Genomic DNA, 22530 nt, shown 5'->3' on the forward strand with positions numbered 1-22530 from the left:
CCACTGGCGCCCGAGGTCTGTAACAATGGCCAGCTCCCTGCCATGTGCCTAGTTCAGCTCGGGGCCCCTGGGCACTGCATCCAGCACTTTTCTGTAGTGTGCCCTACTGTCACTGGGTCTCTGCACTGCAGTCTCTCCCTGTAGCAAGGGATTTCTCTCCCTGCCTCTTCTACCAGGTCTCCGTCCCCTCTCTGGGTCTCCGTCTCCTCCCCATTTCTGTTCCCCTCTCTGGGTCCTGTCTCCTTCTCACTTTGTTTCTGTCTCCCTCTCTCTGGATCTCTGTCCCCTTTCTCTTTGGAGGTCTTTCTCTCTCTGCCTCTGTTTTTGTCTCTCTCTGGATCTCCATCCCCCTGACTCTGAGTCTCTGTTCCCTACTCTCTGGGTCTGTCCCCTTTCTCTTTGCAGGTCTTTGTCTGACTGTCTGTCTGTCTCCCTCTGTCTCTGTTTTTGTCTCCCTGTCCCATCTCTGAATCTCTGTCCTCCTCACTCTGAGCCTCTATCCTTCTTAAAGTCTCTGTGCCCTCTCTCTGGGTCTCTCTTCTCTCTCTTTTTTTGGCGGGACTGGGGTTTGAACTCAGGGCTTTGCACTTGCAAAGCAGGCGCTCCACCTATTGAGCCACGCCTCCAGTCCTCTCTCCTTATCTCTGAGTCACTGTTCCCCTCTCTGGGTCTCTGTTGCCCTCTCTCTGGGTCTCTATCCCCCTTTCTCTGAATCTCTGTCCCCCTCTCTGTGTCCAGGCAGGGTCCCCACCCTACCTCCTTTCTCTGTGGCACACACACCCTTCTGACATGGGAAGGAAGGAGGGAAGGGGAGGGAGGAGGGAAGAAGGAGGAAGGGCATATCTGGAGCTGTTCTCAGCTCTGCACACCCATTCCCTCATTTAATCCTCATAACCCCACAGGGAGGTACAGACAGTAGCTCCATTTTACAGACAAGGAGACTGAGGGACCGATGTCTGCAGAGGATCACTGACACCTGACAGGGCCAGTATTTGGGGCCAGACAGTCTGCAGCCAAAAGTCATAAATAAATCAGAATTTCAGGCTGGAGGAGTGGTTCAAGTGGTAGAGCACCTGCCTAGTAAGTGTGAACCCTGAGTTCAAACCCCAGTACCACCAAAACAACCAAAAAATCAGCTTTGGACTGGGAGTTATCCCTCAGTGGGAGAGCACTTGCCCATTATGCACAAAGTCCTGGGTAAGATCCCATGCAAGGTGAAAAATAAATAAATAAATAAATATTCTTTTTTTGCAGTGCTCGGGCTTGAACTCAAGGCCTTCACCTTGAGCCACTCCACCAGCCCTTTCTTGTGAAGGGTTTTTCGAGATAGGGTCCTGCAAACTATTTGCCTGGGCTGGCTTTGAACCATGATCCTCCTGATCTCTGCCTTCTGAGTAGCTAGGATTATAGGGTGAACCACCACACGGACTACAAATAAAAATTTCTGAGGCCTCTAAGCACAGGGAAGGCTAACAACAGGAGCAGGAATGCCTGAAGTGAGCACCTGGGAAGGCGTTCTCTACCCTCCTCCTGGGAACCCCCATCCTCCTCTCACTCACTCCCATCAGCCTTGAAGCCAGCCGTCGGCAGACCAACCTCACCCCCAGCCCTACCCCTGCCTCATTCCCTGCCCCATTCCCCTCACCCTGAGGATGGGACAAGGTTCTTGGCTACCCTCATCCCTGCCTGCACTAGCACTCAATAAATATTTGTCCCATACCCTCTGAGTCCCTTCCTAACCCTGCCCATCCAGTCCTTGGCCAGTAGGGAGAAGGTAGCCACACAGGTGTTGGCTTTCCTTGGCTGCCACCTCCACTACTGGCTGGGCCTGGCTCTCCTAGTGTCCTCCAGTGCACTTTGGCCTCACGTTGGCTGAGGTAGGAGGATCGTGAGTTCAGGGCCATCCTGGGCTACAAAGCAAGACCCTGTCTCAAAAGATCAAAAGGAAAAAAAAAAGAGTCATGGACAAAATCCCTGGCATTTATGAAAGTACACGGAGGTGCACAGTCACACGTACCCATCTTAGAGGACAGGAGGGGGCAGCTGTCCTCAGTGACTGAGATAAGACAGGTTAGGCTCCTGACTGCTGCTACTTCAAAGAGGGAAGATTGAGCTGGACATAGTGGTACACTCCTGTAATCCCAGCACTTGGGAGGCTGAGGCAGGAGGACCGCAACTTCAGGCCAGCCTGAGCTGCATAGTGAGACTCTGTCTCAAGCAAAACAAAACAAAAACCAAAAAAATTATGCCAAAATAAAAGTAAATTAAAACAGTTCTAATCGACTGGTGGTAGTATGAAATCTTTTCTCTCTTTTTTTTGGCAGTACTGGCATTTGAACTCAGGACCTCACACTTGCTAAGGTGTTCTATTGCATGAGCCACTTCTCCAGTCCTGTTTTGGTGTTGGGTACTTTTGAGATAGGGTCTTGAGAACTATTTGTCCAAGCTGGTTTTCAGCCTTGATCCTCTTGATCTCTGCCTCCTGAGTAGCCTTAATTATAGGTGTGAGTCACTGGTGCCTGGCTACATTGACATCTTACTGATGAAATTATAAGCTGCCTAGGTGAGAGGTGGCAGGAAGCAATGGACAGAAAAAGTTTAACAAAATGTTTACAATTGCTAAAGCTGGAGGTAAAGGTTTCTCTTCAGAGATACCCAGTGGATCCTGCCTCAGGGCCTTTGCACACTCTTCTTGGTGAGTGAAATACCTTGTGCCCTATTCCCTCTCTTCTTCCCTCCCACTCAGAGTTCAACTGAAACCTCACCTTTTCCCTTGCTTTCTCCAGGCTTCATTTGCCCAATGTGTGTCTCCGGAAGGTGGGTTGGTTACCAGACACTAAATGGACCAAGGTTTCAAGGCAGTAACATCCGTAACATCCATGCCAGGTATGGTCTAAGGGCTTCATGGATGTTTAATTTAATCTCATTCAAATCTCAGAACTACTCTGTGAATGAGGAACCCTTATCAGATCCATTACACAGATGAGCCAACTGAGGCACAGACAAGCTTAGTAACTTGCACAACAAGGTAGTGGCAGAGAACTTGGGCAGGTGGGCCCCAGGGCTAGACCCTGACTGCCATGCAAGGCTTCTGTATGGGTCACTCACAGGTAACAGGGTGAAGCAGCCCAATAGGGTACGTCAAGGGGCAGGGGTACAAAAGACAGTTGGGCTAGAGGTCCAGTTTACTAAGTCCCCAACTTTTCAAGAGAAAATCAAAACCTGTTTCTTTATGTCAAATACCTGTCTTTTTATGGTGCCAGGGATGGAACCCAGGGCCTTGGGCCTGTTCAATATATGATCCTTTCTGCCTTCCTGCTTACTTATAAAATGCCATAGTAAAAGTTTTATTAAAAAAAGTCAGAGCCAGGTGCTAGTGGCTCACACCTATAATTCTAGTTACTTGGGAGACTGAGATGGGGAGGGTCAAAGTTCGAGGCTAGGTCAGGTAAATAGTTCACGAAACCCCATCTCTAAAATAACCAGAGCAAAATGGACTGGAAGTGTGGCTCAAGTGGTAGAGCACCTGCTTTGCAAGTACAAAGGCTTGAGTTCAACCTAAATCCCAGCAAAAAAAAAAAAAAGTTTTATAAAATCTTGCCCTACCACTGAGCCACCGTCCTGAAGTACGTCTTTAAATGTAGAGGCTGTATACATCGTTAGCCCTTCGTGTGGTGCTGACCTGTTGGTTGAACTTGGAAAGCCAGCAGGTATTGAGGACCAGAATTCCCCTGTGGGGCAGGGTGTCACCCAAGTGTTCTGCACATTTCACTGGATCTCAAATGACCTCAAAGTCCTCACCGCCCCCCTCAGCTCCCCAACCTGGGATTCCCTCTCAGTCTCCCCTCCCCAAGTCTTCAGCTCAAGATGGGAAACCCCAAATCTGGTCTCTAAGCCTCACTCAGCCCAGGGGGACCTGTGAATCCCACAGCCACTAGCCACCCCATGGGCAAGCCCTGGGACAGCTGACAACCACCAGTCCTCCACCCCCAGCCCAGCGTCTGCTCCCCCAGGACCACAGCTCTGTCCTCTCAGTTGCTAGGGTGGGGTGGGAAGACAAATAAACCCGAGAGCCGGGCTCCCTTCTTTCTCCAGTCCACCCACACATCTAGTCTATGTAGAAACGCTGACAACTCTACTGGAATCCAGCCAGGGCTCATCAAGTCCAAGGCCAAAGCCACCTCCCCCACCACCCTGCATCGTGTTCCCCACGCCGCCGCCAGAGGGCGCCAGAACCCACTTACAGCAGCACCTGTCCAAGCTCTGAACCCTGAGGGCGCTGCCCTGGTTCAATCAGGGTCTAAGCAGAGTCCTCTCCAAGACACAGGAGGTCCTCATCCTAGGTGTCCTCACCCTCTCCTCCTCCCTCTTAGGTCCAACCAAACTGGCCTCCTGGTTTTCCTCCTACACTCCAAGTTGGCACCGTCCCACCCCAGGGCCTTTGCACTGGTGTTCCTCTGTCTGAACTGCTCTATTTCACATGTCCTTGTGACTCTGACCCAAATGTCACCTCTCAGGGAGGCCTTCCTGACCACCCTATCCAGTCTAAAAAGTAAGAATAGCCACTGCCTGTCACAGACCTCCTAGGTGGCCCAATGACAAAACCAACCTGCTGTGTTTTTAACATGCCATGTCCTGTTAACTCTACACCAGTTTGGAAGGTCCCAGACGGTCCCTTCTTAAAGCTGGGGTCTCTGGCTACCCAGATAGCTTTTGCCGGATGTAGGGGTTTGTACCCATTTGTTTTCTACAAAGAAGACGAAGCAGAAAACATTTTGTTTCTCAGATGAAATGAGTGTCACAATCCGACTGCCAGAAGGCCATCTGAGCCTGGCAGCAGGGTCCCAGCCCTCACCTTGGTCAGGGTGTAAGTGCCCAGCAGGTTCACCTCCAGCAGCTGCCTGAAGCCGTGGGCGGAAGTCTCCTCTGGCCACTGTGGGGGTGGGTCTAGGGGGAGGAGAGGAGAGTCTGGACTGGAGGACAAGGAGGGGATGAGGTAGGGTGGCAGGAACGAGGGTTAGGGGACATGCCAAGGAAGGAGGCTACACAGTGCTTAGTGAAAAGACCGTTTCTGGGGGACAGAAGGCTGCAGGGTCCAATCTCAGGCCTGCCACTTCCTGGCTGTGTGACCGTGAGTAAGTCATTTTTCCTTTCTGTGTCTCAGTCTCCTCCTTCTGCAGTATGAATGAGGGTGACATCTTGTTTGGGGGACTCATAAATTTCTTCTTTTTTTTTTTAATTTTTTTTTTTTGGCAGTATTGAGTTTTGAACTCTGCCACTTGAGCCACACTCCCCGTCCGTTTTGTTTTACATATTTTACAAATAGGGTCTCCCATTTATGCCCAGTAGGGCATGGACCACCATCCTCCTACTTCAGGTTCCTGCTTAGCTGGGATGACAGGCATGCACCAAGCAGCATAGCTTTTTATTGGTTGAGATGGGGTCTTGCAGACTTTTTGGGCCAGGCTGGCTTCAAACCACATTCCTCCCAATCTCTGCCTCCCAAGTAGCTGGGATTCCAAGCATGAGCCACCACACTTGGCTTCTTTTTTTTCTCAGACAGGGTCTCATTATATAGCCCATGCTAGCCTCAAACTCACAACCTCTTTCCTCAGTTTCCCAAGTGCTGGGATTATAGGTGTGAACCACCATGGTTCACATTTATAAGCGTGGGCTTATAAATTTTATGAGTCAATATTTGTATTGAACACTTAGTACCATAAATGTGTTTGCTAAATATATAGAAGTAGGGAAAGCCAGGCGCCTGTGGTTCACACCTATAATTGTAGCTTCCCAGGAGGCAGAGATCAGGAGGATTGCGGTTTGAAACCAACCTGGGCAAACAGTTCATGAGACCCTATCTCGAAAAAATCCATCACAAAAACAAAACAAAAAAAAACAGAAGTAGGTAGGCACTGAAAGAGAAACAGAAAGGTCAACGCTCAGAAGACAGAACAAATAGAACGATAAGAGGGGGGAAGAAAGAACTCTAAACACCCTAAGACACCAGAAGACATGTGCACAAAGGGACAATGAGAAGAAAAACAAAACGAGGGACAGAAAATCAAGTGACTATTGGATTTTTTTTTTTTTTTTTTTTGCAGAGCTGGGGATGGAAGCCAGGGCCTCCAGCATGCTAGGCAAGTGCTCTATCACTGAGTGACACTCTTAGCCCTGAAATATTGAATTCTTCCTCCCCAGATACCACGGACAGCTGCCTCCCTTCTTCCAGGGAGCTGGATAAAAGTCCCTGGTGTCCCAAAAAACCCTGTCATGCTCTATGCCTTAAATCATCTTCACTTTTCTTCATGGTCTTTGTTTTTGGTGGTACTGGGATTTGAACTCAGGACTTTGCAATTAAAAGGCAGGTGTTCTAACATTTGAGCCACATCTCCAGTCCATTTTGCTGTGGTTATTTTTGGAGATGGGGGTCTCCTGAACTATTTTCTTGGGCTGGCCTCAAACTGCAGTCCTCCTGATCTCAGCCTCCCAAGTAGCTAGGATTACAGGCATGAGCCACACTATCATATCATGGATTCCAGTTATCCTGGGCAGTTATGCTCTATAAAATCAACATGAGGGCTGGTGGAGTGGCTCAAGTGGTAGAGTGCCTGCCTAGCAAGTGTGAAGCCCTGAGTTCAAACCCCAGCACTGCCAAAAACAAACAAACAAACAATCAAAAAATAAACATGAGCTCTAAATTTAGTGTGCTGACTCCCTCTGTCCTGGTGGAACCATGGGCAGACAATGTAACAAGCAATAAAAGGTACACTTGGCCACGCATGGTGATGCAGCTACATGACAGGCAAAGGTGGGAGAGTACAAGTGCATGGCCAGCTTGGGGCAAAAGTGCAAGACCCCATCTGAAAAAATAAGTAAAGCAAAAAAGGTTAGGAGTGTGATGCAAGTGACAGAGCACCTGCCTAGTGTACAGGAGGCCTTGAGTTTGAACCCCAGTACCGCCAAAATAAATAAATAAATGCACCGATGTGTATCTGTATGATATTGTACAGAATATCTATATACAGATAGTACAAAAATTATAATCTTGAATCCTAACAACAACTAGTACTATAGACTGTTTATTTTACAAATTAGAAAACAAGAATCAGGAGTGTCACTGGAGGAGTGGCTCAAGTGGTAGAGTGCCTGCCAAGCAAGCAGAAGGCCCTGAGTTCAAACCCCAGCATTGTTGCGATTGGAACCAACCCCACAGTCCACAGAGTCACTGAGATGGTCCGTCCTGCCCCACACCCCAGGCTACAGGGCTAAAATACCCACCTTCAGTCACCTTTGCAGGGAACTAATGCTACATCCCCACCCCCTAACCACACTTAAACTGTGGCCACTCTGCACAGGCCAGAGAATAACCAGGAGTCCTAATCTGGCAGTTCCAAGTAAGTTTGGGCAAGTGGGTGAATTTACAAATTGCAATCTGCAAATGATGAAGCTGGACTCTGTCTCTCTTTTTCAGCAGGACTAGGGATGGAACCAGGGCCACACAAAAGCTGCACAAACACTCTACCATCGAGCCCCACATCCAGCCTTCCTGTTTTGTACTTGGTATTGAGACAGGGTCTTCCTAATTTCGCCTGGGCTGGCCACAAACTCCTGATCCTCCTGCCTCTGCCTCCTGAGTAGCTGGGATTACAGGTGTGTATCACCATTCCTGACTTACATCTGTCTTTCTTGACTATTTCCTGAGTCTGGAATGGGAATTCCAGAGGAATGTGTCTGTTTGTTCACTGCTAAATCCCCATTCCTTACCACAGAAAGTGGCCACAACAGGTGCCCAATGAACATGTGTTGGAGCTGGGCGCTGGTGGCTCACGCCTGTAATCGTAGCTACTCAGAAGGCAGAGATCAGGAGGATCACAATTTGAAGCCAGTCTGGGCAAATAGTTTGCGAAGCCCTATCTGGAAAAAATTCATCACAAAAAATGGCTGTTGAAGTGGCTTAAGGTGTAGGCCCTGAGTTCAAGCCTCAGGATAGCAAAAACAAAACAAAATTAAAAAACCATGTGTTTAGCCACACAAAGGGAGAAATTCTGGTCACTTTTGAAACACTCACAACCAGAAAACCAGGTAAATACAGCCAAGAGAGGGTAAGCCCAGCTGACAAGTAAGGCCCCTTCTGTGCCACCACTTTGCTGGGAGACCCCAGAGCAATTGAAAGTCCCTCTGTGCCTCAGTTTACTTCATTGTGCTGAACACTTATTAAGCTGATGGCAGTTTTCCAATTTCCCACACTGCACCACATCCAATAAACCAAGCACTGAGAGTACGTCTTCAAGGTCATTGGCAAACTCACTCCATAAATTAGCAAATCCAGGCTATGCAGCCAGGCCTGTGCACCTAAGATCATGAGGGACTTCAGGCTGGGCATTTTCTGCCTTCAATGATCACAACATGCCAGAAGGAAAGTAGCATGATTCCCATTTTAGAGGTGTGGAAACTGAGGCACACAGTGTTGAGGGCACAGGCCCAGCACATATGGAAAGAAAGAAGACAGGGGATTTAGCCCAGGCCCAGGGTCTTCACAGCTATGCTGCTCTGTTCTGGTGGGTAGAAAGGGGATGGGACAGCAGAGGTAGGGAATGGGGAAACTGAGGCAGAAAGGGGAAAGGGAGGAGTACGGGGAATAGGAAGTGGGGTGCTGTAAGTGGTTAGTGGCCTCCAGGCCTCACAACTCACGGTAACCGGCATTGTTGACCACGCAATCCAAGTGGCCAAATCGACGGACAGTCTCAGAAATCAAGGTCTGAGGAGAAAGGACATACCCTGTGATATTCCCGAAGGTTCCCGCCTTGGAGGACTCAGGAATGCAAGAGCAAGGCAGAGAGGAGGAGGCTGGGGACACAGTTAAGGGGACAGGAACTATAGCAAGGAAGGCCGCCCCAGCATCACCAGGCACGGCAGGAGATCTGAAGCAAAGGGTTCAAGGGACCAGGTAGGGGACAGGTGCCAGTGGCTCACACCTGTAATCCTAGCTACTCAGGAGGCAGATCAGGAGGATCTTGGCTCGAAGCCAGCCCAAGCAAATAGTTCTCAAGACCCTATCTCGAGAAAACCCTTCACAAAATGGGACTGGCTCAAGGTGAAGGCTTGAGTTCAAACCTCAGTGCGAGCGAGAGAGAAAGAGAGAGAGAGCAGAAACCTGACAGAAACCTAGAGAGGAAGAAAGTGACACACAGAGAGAGGGACAGAGACCCAGAGCGGGACATAAACTTACAGAGAGGGGAACAGAGGCCCAGAGAGACAGAGAGGGAGAGAGATATAGAGAGAGAGGACACAGAGATGCAGAGAGAGGGGGTCAGAAACCTTGGGGGCAAATAATGGAAAGACCCTGACTCACAGAAAAGGATGGAAACCCACACACAGGGGGAGGAGTATCACATCGAGGGGTTTGTTCTTTCCCAAGCACCAGACAGGTGTGTGACAGGACTCTAGAAGACAGAGACAAGGAAAGCCATCCAGAGCCCATTGGAGCTGGCCAGCAGGGTCAGGGGACTCTGGTGTGGGGAGCCTGGGGTAGGGTGCACGGGGCTGGCACCTTTGGGATGGGTACAATTTAGCCAGGAGAGGAAGGAAGGTAGAGGGAACAACGTGTGCAAACTCAGAGAGGAGAGCTAGAAGAGAGGGATGGCTACCGGAGACGGAGTGAGGGGACAGCCAGCTCTCACCTCCACATCTTCTTCCTGAGTCACGTCACAGGGGATGAAGACAGCTCCTGGGAGCTCCTGAACCAGGGCCTGGCCCCCTGCCTCTGTAGGGACAGAAGGACTGGACCTGGATCCCAGGTCTGAGGGAGGAGGGCTGGGGCCTGGACGCCTGGGTCTGAGGGAGGGGGGCTGGGGTCTGGACCCTTGGGTCTGAGGGAGGAGGGCTGGGGCCTAGACTTCAGGGTCTGAAGGAGGAGGGCCTGGACCCCTGGGTCTGAGGGAGGCTTATCTGAAGTGGGAACTCAGGGATCCCACTCACCATCCTTGTCACAGAATACCACGTGGGCCCCGCTCTCCACTGTGAGTAGGAAGAGAACAAGTGAGCCATACACAGATCTAGGTCAAGGCCTCTGCTGTCCTCTTGTGGTCAGTGGGTGTATGGCCAATCTCACCCTCCACCAGTAATCTGAGTCTCATGACCATCGCCTGGGACAAAGGGCAGGAGCCCTAACACACACTCCCCTGCCAGCCCCCCAACCAACCTCCGGGAGAAATACATTCCCCAAACCACTCCTTTGCAGCTACAGTTAACACCTAGAAGACAGGAGGAACTGCCTTAGCAGACCCTTAAACAGGTCGTTGGCCATCCCTTCATTAGCATTGCAAATTGACTTTACAAGATTAGAATCTGGGCTGGTGGAGTGGTTAAAGCAGTAGAGCAGAGCACCTGTCTAGCAAGTGCCAGGCCCTGAGTTCAAACCCCAGTACCACACACACACAAAGATTATTAAAAGATCAGAATCTGAACAGCAGTTCCTTCTTTCCACTCCTCAGCCTCTCCCAGCTGTCTTTCTTTTTTTGATTTTTGGAGGGACTAGGATTTGAATCCAGGGCTTGTGTGCTTCAGCCACACCTCCAGTCCATTTTGCTCTGGTTATTTTGGAGATGGATGCCCCAGCTGGCCTCCAACCCCCATTCTCCTGATCTCAGCTTCCCAAGTAGCTAAGATTACGGGTATAATCTTGTAGACTCCCAAATTTCGGAGCACCCAGACCTCCCCCAACACACACACACACACACACACACACATACACACTTACAAAAGGCTCTGACGATCCCAGCTCCAATGCCGCGCGCACCCCCAGTCACAACCACCACCTTCCCCAAATAACACGTTCTGGCAGCCATTCCAAGTGGATCTGTCTCTCCAACAACAGCTCTGGGCCTCTATCCACCTCCAAAGTCCAGTGAAGCCAGTAAAACAAGTGCAGCCAGTGAAGCTGTGGGATGAAACAATAAATCGGGGCTGGATCCTGGAAGCCCAGCCCTGGGGGTGTATCCAGTAAGGCCAGAAACCTGGAAATGGGGCCCCAGCCCTACTCCCTCAGACCCAGGAGTTCAGACTTCAAGCCTCCTCCCTCAGACCCAGGGGTCCAGATCCCAGCCCTCCTCCCTCAGACCCAGGGGTCCAGGCCCAGACCTCCTTCCTCAGACCCAGGGGTCCAGACCCCAGTCCTCCTCCCTCAGACCCAGGGGTCCAGGCCCCAGCCCTCCTCCCTCAGACCCAGAGATCCAGGCCCAGCCTTCCTCCCTCAGACCCAGAGATCCAGGCCCAGCCCTCCTCCCTCAGACCCAGAGATCCAGGCCCAGCCTCCTCCCTCAGACCCAGGGTTCCAGACCCCAGCCTCCTCCCTCAGACCCAGGGGTCCAGGCCCAGCCCTCCTCCCTCAGACCCAGAGGTCCAGGCCCAGCCCTCCTCCCTCAGACCCAGGGATCCAGGCCCAGACCTCCTCCCTCAGACCCAGGGTTCCAGGCCTCAGCCTCCTCCCTCAGACCCAGGGTTCCAGGCCTCAGCCCTCCTAGGTCAGATCCAGGACTGAAATTATTTATCCTCTCCTCCTTCATACCCAATATTTTGTGATCCTGTCTCCCTCCTTCCTCAGACCTACAAGTTCAAGGCCCCTTTTGTCTTTTTCCCTCTGGACCCAGCCATCCAAGATTCCAGCTTTGCTCCTCAGACTCCAGTGTCACAAGCCCAAACAGACAGAAATACTAAATAAAAGTTCAAAGTTTTAATCCAAGTTTAGACAGTGTTGGAAAAACCAAACTTTGACCATAGTTACCACGCCCCTCTTAGACCACAGGTTCTGACCAGAACACGCCCCCAGTGCTCGGCCCATTTTTCAGAGGTCTTCAGGCCACGCCCCCACAACCCTATTGGCTGCCGTGTTTGCTCAAGTCAAAAGCTGGATTGTAACAGCGTGACCCTCAGGGGCCACGACCCCTCGTCCTGAGTCAGGGCGGGAGGGGCACTCCCAGCGTCCCACGTGGGCTCCCAGGGGGCAGGGCCTCTGCCTCTCCCACTACCCTGGCGTGAGAATCCCAGGGATGCCGAGTTAGCGACTGGAGATCGTGGGGGCGAGGCCACCTGGGGCGTGGGGTCTGACGGAGGCGACGGCGTAGCGGGGTGAGGGTCTCCCCCGGACTCCGAATTTCCATCTGGAGATGCTGAGTGAGGAATGAGAATAGCAAACTTAGGGACAAAGGACTCCAGGCCCCCAGCTCTTCACCCTCAGACGCAGGAATACAGGCTTCCCATTCCATTCCTCTCGGAATCTCAATGGTGGCCACGCCCCCACCCTCTTCCTCCTCTTTAGTGTCCCCAACCAGGGTCTGGTCTGGGCCTTAGCACTCCAAATCCCTGCCCCTGCTCGTTTCTCTCCAAAAGAAAGCTTTGACAGCGCCCCCAGAAGTCTCACCAGGACCTAGGACTTCAGCATCCAGCTTCCTGTTCTCTAAAACCCACCTGTCATCGTTCTGTGCCACTGCGACGCTTCAGTGGCCAGCGCTTGGGAGAGACTGAGAACCCGCTCCCGGTGGCCTTCGGATGTCGGCAAGTAAGAAGTGGTGTTCCTCACACTGGGGAAAAAAGAGAAGATGCGGCGGGGGACCGGGGGCCTTGTGTAGTAAGGACCATGTGGCCGCGTGTACTTCTGGGAGTTGTAGTTCCTAGCACGTGTCTCTAAGTGACGTTAGCGGTCCCACTGCATTATGGGATATGTAGTTCGGTACCGCATCCATACCACTGGAGTACTGGATGAAGCGCACAATTTGATATCCAGGCCACGGGAGATCTGGGAACTGCAGTTTTCCTCTGAGTATCAAGGTTTTCCTGGGTTTTTGTTTTTGTTTTTCAGGAACTCAAGCAGCTCCAAATGTTTTGCAAGTCTTAGAGTAGTTCAGTACTCAGGAGACTCCAATAATAACGCCATCTGCCTCCCCTTTCGCATACTGATCCCCTTGCTCTCTTCCCCCACCCTCCAGTTCCTTACCTGCTCCAGGACCCCGAGCTTCTGAGCCATTTTGCAGATCCTAAGGCAGGCTGAAAAGGAATTGGGACATTAGAATTCCTGCTCTGGACAATGAGGGTAAAGGGGAGGGGCTCAGAGAGGAACTGAAATTGCCCAAAGACACTGACAGTGTCTAACTTTACTGAAAGTTTTTTTTTTTTTTTTTTTTTTTTTTTGCCGTACTGGGCTGGCCTTCACCTTGAGCCACTCCACCAGCTCTGTGTGTGTATGTGAAGGGTTTTTCAAGATAGGGTCTCTTGCACTATTTGCCTAGGTTGGCTTCAAACCCTGATCTTCTTGATCTCCGCCTCCTGAGTAGCTAGGATTACAGGTGTGAGCCATTGGCGCCTGGCTTCACTGAAAGTTTTTAACTTCATTTTGCTCCAGGAAAATAGCAGGGTTAAGAACACACACGGGGGGCTGGAGGTGTGGCTCAAGTGGTAGAGTGCTGGTCTAGCAAGCATGAGGCCCTGAGTTCAAACCTCAGTACTGCCAAATATATACAAATATATGTATATATATGTAATAAAATAAAGAAGTATCCCACATGCACGGTATCTTTTAAAATAAAAAAAAAAAAAAAGAACACACACGGACTTTTCTAACTCCTCCCTATAAAAGTTGTCATGGTTTGGATATAAAATGTCCCCAAAGGCTCAGAGGTTGTAGGCTTGGTCCCCAGCCTTTGGTACCACTGGGAATTGATGTGATCAAGCTTATCAATGGGTTAATCCACTGATGAGTTCATAGCTGAATGGACCTTCCCCCAGTTGGAGGAAGGTCACTGGGACCTGCCCTTGAAGGGCTTGTCTTGTCCCTATCCCCTGGATCTACTTCCTGGTCTCCATGAAGCAAACATCTTTTCCCTGCCCTTCTACCAGGATGATCTGCCTGACATAGAAACAAAGGAGCCAGCCGACCACGAATCCATGAGTCAAAATAAATCTTCCCTCCTCTCAGCTGTTGTCAGGTATTTTGCCACAGCAAGGGAAAGCTGACCTAACCCAAAGTCTAAGGTGAAGCTATCCTGACGTATCTAAGATTGTCAGATCTTCAGGTCCGGAGTGCTCTTTCTTTTGTCCTTTGCTAACATAGCAAGTGACAGGAAAATCTGGGCTAGACCTTAGACCCCCACCCTGAAGGAAGACATCTGCCTTCTCCTCACCCACTTCTGCCCACCCACTGCTCGGGCAGTCGGGAGGCTGCCAAGCACTAGGTGGGGTGAATCTGGAAAGCTAGATGGGGTGAGATATGGACGCAGGCCCATTTCACAGAGGGGTAAACTGAGTCTCAAAGTAGGAGTAAAAGACCCTGTACCACCCCACCGTCCTACCCTCACTCTTTGCTCCATGTCGGGCTGACGTCTGGTTGGGGACAGCGTCCTCCCCAGGATGAGGAGGCTGGGGGAGGCTGGGCGTGGGAGAGGCCGTCCACGTTCCTGGTTCCTGCGCATGCGCTCCAGCTGCTCCCGGGCACTCATGCGGGGTCGACCCACAGGGGCCTAGGAAGACGAGGAACGGAGACAAAATTCAGTCCCCATGCTCTTAATAATAAATAGTGTGTCTTTCCTTCTGATGTGGCTTTAGAACTTGTCTATTTCCCCAGGATAAGGGAGCTCTATGGTGGTCAGATCATAGGGTTACATGACAGACACAAGGGTGTCCCCAAGGATGGCCTACCTTGGTTCCCAGCTGCGGGGAGGATGGGCGGCGACCCTCAGGGCTGGAAGCCCTGGAAACCCTGGGAGACCCAAGACCTTGAAGGACAGAAGGGGACTTGGTGAGGATGGGAACTCGAGGAAAGTCCGGTCCCACCAAGATGCTCACCTGAGTGAGGGCTGGCAAGATCTCTGTCACCTCCAGGGGGCCGCCCCCAGTCAGTCTCCGGGGACCGAGGAGAACTTAGTTCCAAGGACTCAGGCAGGCTCTGCAGGGATAAAAAAGAGGAACAGTAAATATTATGACCATTTTCAAGCATTGAGCAATCGAGGCACAGCATGAGGGAGTTAAAATTGTAAGTCCAAAGTTACTTTTCCTCTCTGGACCATATTCCATCTTTTTTTCATTCGTTTTTTTGGTGGCACTGGGGTTTTGAACTCAGAGCTTTGTGCTTGTAAAGCGGTGCTCTACTGCTTGAGCCACACCTTCAGTCCATTTTGCTCTGGTTATTTGGAGATAGGGTCTTGCAAATATTTGACTTAGAACCTCGATCCTCCTGATCTCAGCCTCCCAAGTAGCTAGGATTACAGATATGAGCCGCCAGCACCCGGCTCATATCCTATCTTTTGATACAAGGATTAAGTCCACACACATAAGGGACTTAGAATACTGACATGACAGGTGGCAAGACATCATGTGAAGTTTTCCCACAATTCCATATCTGGAAGTTGACCTCCACCATATATAATAGAATCGCACACAAACCTATGAGGTGGCTCTTATTATTATTCTTACTTCACATACGGTGAAACAGGCTCAGAATGAGGTCGATGACCAATGGCACAAAGTACCAGAGCTGGGTTCCAACCCCGATCTTTGGGATACAGGATGGGAAGGTCAGAGCACTCAACGGCTTCCTGAAGGTCACTATCTCTCCTCCTTGGGGACTATGGTCCCTGGTGTCTGGTAAATGTGGAACAAATGGCTCTCGGGGGAAAGGGCCCTAACAGGTTGTGTTTGCCAATTCTCCTTCTGCTTGATTTCAGGCCACCAGTGTGAAATGACTGAATGTAGAGGTGGGAAGAGACACACACAATGGGTGTAGTTACACGCTCTTACAGAGGACACCACTGGCCTAGAATGGCAGGGCAGTCAACCCAACCCATCTGCACAGGTTTTGGTATCCACAGCAGAGAAGGTTCTAGAACCATCCCCATAAGACACTGAGGGATATTTGTATAATAAATGAGGAAGAAGAGGCTTCCAGAGGAGAAGGTACTTGCCTGAAGTTGGTTAAGCAAGAGAGAGGGAAATGGGGCATGGGTTGGGACAGGAAACTGAGGAGACAGCAGCAGTGTGGGTCTCACCTCCCTCTCTGAGGACTCCTCGCCTTGGAGCACAGGGGACGGGGACTCAGGTTCAGTGGGCAGAGGCTGTTTCTGGGGGCCACTCAGACCTGCCAGCGTGTCTTCTACCATCCACAGCTGCTGCCGGGCAGATGCTCTGTCCTGGGGGAAGGACAGGAATTTGTGAAAGATAAAAAAATCCAACGAGGGTTCCAGCTTACAGTCCCACCCAGCAAGGGTCTGAGCTGTTTATGGGTTTAGGATTTTTTCCCCCATATGGATGTCCAGGGCTGGCAGAGTAGCTCAAGTGGTAGAATGCCTAGCAAGCTGAGACCCTGAGTTCAAAACCCAGTGAAGCCAAAAAAAAAATCCCATATAGATGTCCAAGTGAATTGAGAAAACTCAATCACTTTTCCTTCCTTCCTTTCCTTCTTTGCCTCTCTCCCTCCTTTCCTTCCCTTCCCTCCTTCCTTCCTTCTTTGCCTTTCCTTCCTTCCTTTCCTTCTCTTCTCTCCTTCCTTCCCTCCATCCTCCCTTCCCTCCTCCCTCCTTCCTTCTCCCCTTCTCTTCCCCCTCCTGTCCTTCCTTCCTTCCTTCCTTCCTCTGTCTCTCCTCTTTCCTCTCTGTCTCCCCTCCGTCTTTCTCCCCCCACCCCACCCCGCTCCCTTTCCAGGCAGGGTCTTGCTATGTAGCGCACGCTGGCCTGCAACTCACAATCCTGCCTCAGTCTCCCAAGTGCTGGGATTGCAGACATGAGGGACCACAGCCTGTGAAAAATCCATGTTTTTAAGTAAAGAGCTGTGATTTCGAACTTGCTAGCTGTGCTTAGAATGAAGAAGTGAGTCTGGGGCTAAACAGAGGGGTCTATATTTTAGGAGTGGGGCTTGAGCTAAGGAAAAATGTCACAGCAACAGTTGGGAAACAGGACGGCAGACATGAACTTGCCTGATGGAGACAGGACTGGAAAGTACATTTTGACAACAGGGGCAAGGATACACAAGACAGATTCAGACCCTGAAGGGAAAGTGGCTCTCAAGCAGAAAGTAGGCCTTAACTACAATAAGAGGTTTAGAATGATGGTGGGGGAGGGGATTGGGATAAAGTGGGAGGGGTGTCAACTCTAGGGGAGGGGCTTAATGTCAATGGTTTCCAGGTGGAACTTGGAGTGGAGGGAGGGGCTTGGCGCCTAAGGGTGAGGATTACCTGTGGGGACCCGAGATGTAACAGGTACTCAAGGGTCTCTCGTAAGGTGCCCAGCTCCTGCTCCAAACCTCTGTATGTGTCCCAGACCCGCTCTCGCTCCTCAAGTCCCAGAAAGGGAAAAATGCAAGTTAGCACTGCAACCACCCCATCTTTCCCCATTTTTTCCCAGCTGAAGAGGAGGGGAGGTCTGTACCTGGGGCTATATGGACTACGATTCTCATGGGCCACTTTGCTTAGACTACTGCAAGCTCAGTGTATATGGAATCTGCGATTCCAATGAGCTGCTAGGGTGGACAAATAAGATCCTTCCCAGTTGGGCCTGTTATCCTAGCTACTTTGGAGGCTGAAATCAGGAGGCTGGAGGTTTGAGGCCAGTCAGAGTAAACAGCTTGTAAGACCCCCCTACCTCCAAAATAACCATAGCAAAAAGGGGTGGAGGTGTGGCTCAAGAGGTAGAGGGGCTGCTTTGCAAGCAGGAAGCCCTGAATTCAAACCCCAGTCCTGCCAGAAAATAAAATTAAGATTATTGGTCTAAAATTGGGGGTGAATGGAATTCTCCAGAACTACCTTCCTATGAACCCTCAGCTTCATAACCATCTGTACCAATCTGGCACCTCCTGTCCCTTTCCAGATACTCACCTGAGCCAGGTGACAAAGAGTGGCCCTCACACTGACCAGCCGGTCCTGCAGGAGGCGCTGGCGACCCCAGGCCCTCCCAGGCGCCACCACTTCCCTGGTGGCCTGGCCCAGCTGCTGCCGGGTCAGCTCCAGGGCCGCCTCTAGCTGCTCCTGAACCCAGAACAATGGTGGTTTGACTTCTGAAGCCACACCCAGACCCAGGGAGAGAAAGGTGTCCCTGAGGGGAAGTGGAGAGGCCAGGCACCCTTCCCTTCCAGCACCTTCTCCTCCTGCCGCTGATCCATGTCTTCCTGCAGCCTCCTCAGGAGCCGGTCCTGCCCACACAACTTGGTCAGAAGAGTCTGGAGAAAAGAGAGAAGGAGCTGTTTATGGACTCCATATGGACCCCTTCCCCTACTATCTAGAACATTCTCTCTCCAGCTTTGGGAACTCAGCAGGGATTGAATCTGGAGAACTTACATCTGTCTCCAAGCTTTGATGAAAGGTTGAGTCCAGGGGAGGACCTGGCTGCAAAGGAGAAAAGGCCAGGGTCAAAGGGGACAGGCAAGTCCTAAATGTGCTGAGCCAAGCCCTTTTCACCATCAGACCCTTCCAAGCTCATTAGCTGCCTTCCAAGCGCTGGCGAACCTCAGCAGAGCAGATTCTTGGCTTTGGAAAGTCCAGTGGGCTCTGTTATCTAATCTCCAGCACTCAGAAAGCTGAGGCAGGAGGATCTCAGTTTAACATCAGCCAGGGCTTTTGCAGAAAACTGTCACCTCCTTACTTGGGCCCATGCTTTAACTAAAAGCAGGAGCAAAGCTTGACATCTCTGCCTCCATTTTGTATTTGTCTCTGCACTAAGCCATTTCTCGAGTCACTTTGCAATCACCTTTGATTCCAGGAAAGGCAGGACTGATTGATAGCATCTTTATGACAAGGGACCCAAGCTAAGGAACAAGAGGGCCTCATGAGAATGGCTATCAGAAACAATTTCTCTTCTCAGAAGCTGGTGGATCCTGGTTTGAAACCAACTCCAGGCAAATAGTTCAAGAGACCCTATCTCTTAAAAAAACCATCACACAAAAAAAGGACTGGTGGAGTGGCTCAAGTGATGACAGCCTGCCTAGTACTGCCAAAAAAAAAAAAAAAAAAAAAGAAAAGAAAATTTCTCCAGAATCCCCCCAAAACCAAGGACTGATATAATGATCCACTGGGCTACACCTGTGACCAGGATTGTTTAATAATTACGCAACAGTCTGCCCCACACCCCGTTCATGTCTGTACCCCAAAATGGCTGAAGATGAACTAAAATGCTATCTTCCTGTGGCTTCCCGGCCCATTTAATTAGCCTTCTTTCTCTGCCTTTCACCATGTCTCTCTATTCGGCTTATAGGAGCGAGTGGCCCAACCTGACTTGTGGAAGTCCAGGAGTTTGGACCTGGGGTGTAAAACTCCAATTCTATTACCATAACTAACACTACACGATCTCTATGAAAACAAATTCAAATTTTACTTAAACTAACTAGATGATTATCTGACTGAATGAGGAGCCACCCCACACCTTCAACATTACAAAGACCTTGGGGCGGGCATGGTGGCAGGCAGAGATCAGGAGGATCAAGGTTCAAAGCCAAACCAAGCAAATAGTTTGTGAGACCCTATCTTGAAAAAGCCCATCACAGAAAAGGGCTGGTGGAGTGGCTCCAGGTGTAGGCCCTGAGTTCCAACCCTAATACTGCAGAAAACAAAAAGAATTTGGGGTGTTCCAGATGTTCCTTGGTTTGGGGTACAATGCCTAAAATTAGGACATCACTTGATGTGCGGCAAAAGAACCACAACCAGTTGGAAGACAGTAAAGAGTGATTCATAGGCTGCAGGCATGGCTCAAGTGGTAGAGAACCTGCCTAGCACCCCGGTACCAAAAGAGAACCAGAGTGATTTATCAGGACAGTGGAATTATACCTCAAGGGGTGAAGCAGCCAGTTCAGGTAAAGGTGGATTGGCTGGAAGTTGGGGGGCTTGATCCACTAGGGTGGGTTACTAGGTGGTGTGAAACCAAGGGCTCTCTCCTGTGGCCCTCAGCTCAGAGAGTAGGGGAAGGTATACATGTTTGATCCTCTTCACCCCTCTTGAGTTAACCTTGATATAGGGTGTGGACCCCATAAGGATGGTGTGGGCATTACCCCAATCCACATAGTCCAAAGTGGGCCATAGGGTGTTTTTCTGTTTGTTTTGTTTTGTTTTTGGCAGCACTGGGGTTTGAACTCAGGGCCTCATGCTTGCTAGGTAGGTGCTTTACCATTTGAGCCACTCCACCAGCCCTGTTTTTTCTTGGGTATTTTTGAGATAGGATGTCACAAACTATTTTTCCAGGGCTGGCTTCAAACCACAATCCTGATCTCTGCCTCCTAAGTAGCTGGGATTACAGGTGTAAGCCACCATGCAGACTTAGAATGGACTCTTACAGCCCATGTCTTATCTATTTGCCTATGCTAACAGTCCTTCCTAACTGACTTCTAAATTTACTGCAATCCCAATTAAAGTACCCGTGTGCGTTTTTAGAAACCTAGTAATAAATGTGTCCATACTACAAAACCATACTGTAACAGGTGCTTAACTGCTTTTGCTGAAAAGCACTGCTTCCTTACTTGCGCCCAGGATAGTTACTTGACATCCCTGCCTCCATTTTTGTATGTCTTTGTTCTAAGCCATTCTTCACCTTACAATCACCTTGGAAACCAGGAAGGACAGATTTATGGGTAAGATGTTTATGAGGAGGAGGGAGAAAAGTGCCCCCAAGGAAGGGAACATCAGAACCTCCCCAAGGTAAGTGATAACTTCTTCAGAAGCCTCCCAAAACAAGAACAGAGATAATGGTCATATAGTTTACTCCCCTGCCCTAATTCTCTACTTAAATCTAAAACTCAAGGGCTGGGGGGTGGCTCAAGTGCCAGAGCACTTGCCTAGCAAGCAGTAGGGTTCTGAGTTCAAAACCTATCACAACTAAAAGTAAATAGAAGCCAGGTGCCAGTGGCCCACACCTGTAATCCTAGCTACTCAGGAGGCACAGATCAGGAGAATCGCAGTTCGAAGCCAGCCCAGTCAAACAGTTCTTGAGACCCTAACTGAAAAAAGCCCATCACACAAAAGAGCTGGTGGAGTGGCTCAAAGTATAGGTTCTGAGTTCAAATTCCGGTATCAGGGGAAAAAATGTAAACAGACTAAAGGTACAGAATTAACGGATGAGACAATCCATAGACACAAAATAAAGTTGAAAAAGAGCAGATCACTTAATCCATGGTTCTTTTTTACTCTTTTTGGTGAGATTGGAGTCATGTCTTTGCACTTGCAAAGCAGGTGCTCTCCTGCTTCAGCCATGCCTCTAGTTCATTTTACTCCAGTTATTTTAGAGATGGGGTTTCGTGAACTATTTGCCCATGCTGGCTTCAAATCACAATCCTTCCAGCCTCCACCTCCCAACTAGCTGGGACTACAGGCATGAGCTACATTATTTATTTATTTACTCATTTATTTTTGCAATACTGGGGCTTGAACTTGGGGCTGCATGCTTACTAGGCTTTGCTAGACAGGCATTCTATCACTTGGGCCACTTCACCAGCCCTGTTTTGTATTGGGGTTACCTCAGTCTCCTGATCTGTGCCTCTTGAGTAGCTAGGATTACAGGTGTGAGCCACAGTGCCCGGCTATGAAAACTGGTTTTTATATGGGAAAGAGTAAACCCGTGCTCTTACTTTCATAGTCCCTATGGTTAGAAAAAGACTTAGGGTAACAAAAGTCGGCCATATTAAAACTGGACCCCTCCTCTTGAAGGGGACTTACTGGAAACTCTCCACCCAGCCCTAAAGAAAAATAGGCATCCACTTTTAGCCATTTACTAGGAACTCCCCACTAGAAGAGTGACTGGCCCTTAAGCCTTTATCTTGGGAGGATCAGAGGGCCATTGAGGATTACCCCCAGTGAACTTCCTGGAGCATCTCCACCAACTTCCTGTCTACCCCCAGTCTGTAAGTAGTTGGAGCTCCACTTCTCCCTAGTAAAACCTGTGCTGGCATTTGAGCCATCTCTTCACCTATCTCTCTGGTATTTGAACTCAGGGCCTACACCTTGAGCCACTCCACCAGCCCTTTTTTTGTGATGAGTTTCTTTTCAAGATTGATTGGTCTCACAAAATGTTTGCCTGAGCTGGCTTGGAACCAAGATCCTCCTGATCTCTGCCTCTTGAGTAGCTAGGATTATAGGCACAAGCCACTAGCACCAGCTCTGATGTGTGGTTATGGGTAACAGTTGCCTAGGTTACTCTTCAGGTACTTAAAGACCACTTCTGTGGAAATGTTATCTTGAGCACAGCCTAGGTAACCTAGGTGAATTTCTACCCACTCTAATTGGGTTTATCTTTACGACAGGATGCCTGTAAGCCAGATGTCCCTATTCAGGTGGGCTGGCCAAACCTGGGTATTTCCAAGACAGCTTCCAAGTGATGGTAAGACAACCCCTGATTTCATTATAATCCCATCTGCATGCTAAATCACACACCCTCCAGTGCCCTGACAGTTGACAAAAACAGTGACCATGACTGGAAAGAACCACAAAAGGGAAAAGGGCTGGTGGAGTGGCTCAAGTGGTAGAGTGCCTGACTGGCAAGAGTGAGGCTCTGAGTTCAAATCTCAGTACT

General features: G+C 50.0%; 2 protein-coding genes and 1 long non-coding RNA gene across 17 annotated transcripts in view; 1 reads left to right on the plus strand and 2 right to left on the minus strand.

The window, feature by feature from the left end:
• Positions 1-2509, plus strand: part of LOC141418046 (uncharacterized) — a 10228-nt gene extending 7719 nt beyond the window's left edge. The window contains exon 4 of one of the 2 annotated variants that reach the window (XR_012442679.1): positions 1255-2509. This is a non-coding gene — a long non-coding RNA (uncharacterized lncRNA). The remainder of the gene's footprint in view (positions 1-1254) is intronic. The other variant, XR_012442680.1, reaches the window with a different exon arrangement.
• The window catches only part of Hsd17b14 (hydroxysteroid 17-beta dehydrogenase 14), a 13253-nt gene extending 1498 nt beyond the window's left edge, over positions 1-11755 (minus strand). Inside the window, exons 1-7 of one of the 6 annotated variants that reach the window (XM_074057919.1) lie at positions 11612-11755; positions 10763-10942; positions 9982-10020; positions 9684-9766; positions 8695-8761; positions 4856-4947; positions 4610-4747 (exon numbers count right to left, since the gene is read on the minus strand). In XM_074057919.1, the coding sequence (XP_073914020.1) occupies positions 4610-4747; positions 4856-4947; positions 8695-8761; positions 9684-9766; positions 9982-10020; positions 10763-10850 (507 nt within the window). In that variant the 5' untranslated portion in view covers positions 10851-10942; positions 11612-11755. Of the gene's footprint in view, positions 1-4609; positions 4748-4855; positions 4948-8694; positions 8762-9683; positions 9767-9981; positions 10021-10762; positions 10943-11569 lie in introns of all 6 variants that reach the window. The other 5 variants (XM_074057918.1, XM_020158049.2, XM_074057920.1 and 2 more) reach the window with 5 other exon arrangements.
• Plekha4 (pleckstrin homology domain containing A4) overlaps positions 11720-22530 on the minus strand; it is an 18351-nt gene continuing 7540 nt past the window's right edge. For 5 of the 9 annotated variants that reach the window (XM_074057911.1, XM_074057909.1, XM_074057916.1 and 2 more), the window contains 11 exons: positions 18318-18365; positions 18119-18199; positions 17859-18008; positions 17220-17318; positions 16038-16178; positions 14839-14938; positions 14692-14768; positions 14346-14513; positions 12995-13044; positions 12469-12581; positions 11720-12170 (listed from right to left, as the gene is read on the minus strand). In XM_074057911.1, coding sequence (XP_073914012.1) covers positions 11902-12170; positions 12469-12581; positions 12995-13044; positions 14346-14513; positions 14692-14768; positions 14839-14938; positions 16038-16178; positions 17220-17318; positions 17859-18008; positions 18119-18199; positions 18318-18365 — 1296 coding nt within the window. In that variant the 3' untranslated portion in view covers positions 11720-11901. The remainder of the gene's footprint in view (positions 12171-12468; positions 12582-12994; positions 13045-14345; positions 14514-14691; positions 14769-14838; positions 14939-16037; positions 16179-17219; positions 17319-17858; positions 18009-18118; positions 18200-18317; positions 18366-22530) is intronic. The other 4 variants (XM_074057913.1, XM_074057912.1, XM_074057914.1 and 1 more) reach the window with 4 other exon arrangements.

This window comes from Castor canadensis, chromosome 16, assembly GCF_047511655.1.
Source record: "Castor canadensis chromosome 16, mCasCan1.hap1v2, whole genome shotgun sequence".
Taxonomy (NCBI): domain Eukaryota; kingdom Metazoa; phylum Chordata; class Mammalia; order Rodentia; family Castoridae; genus Castor; species Castor canadensis.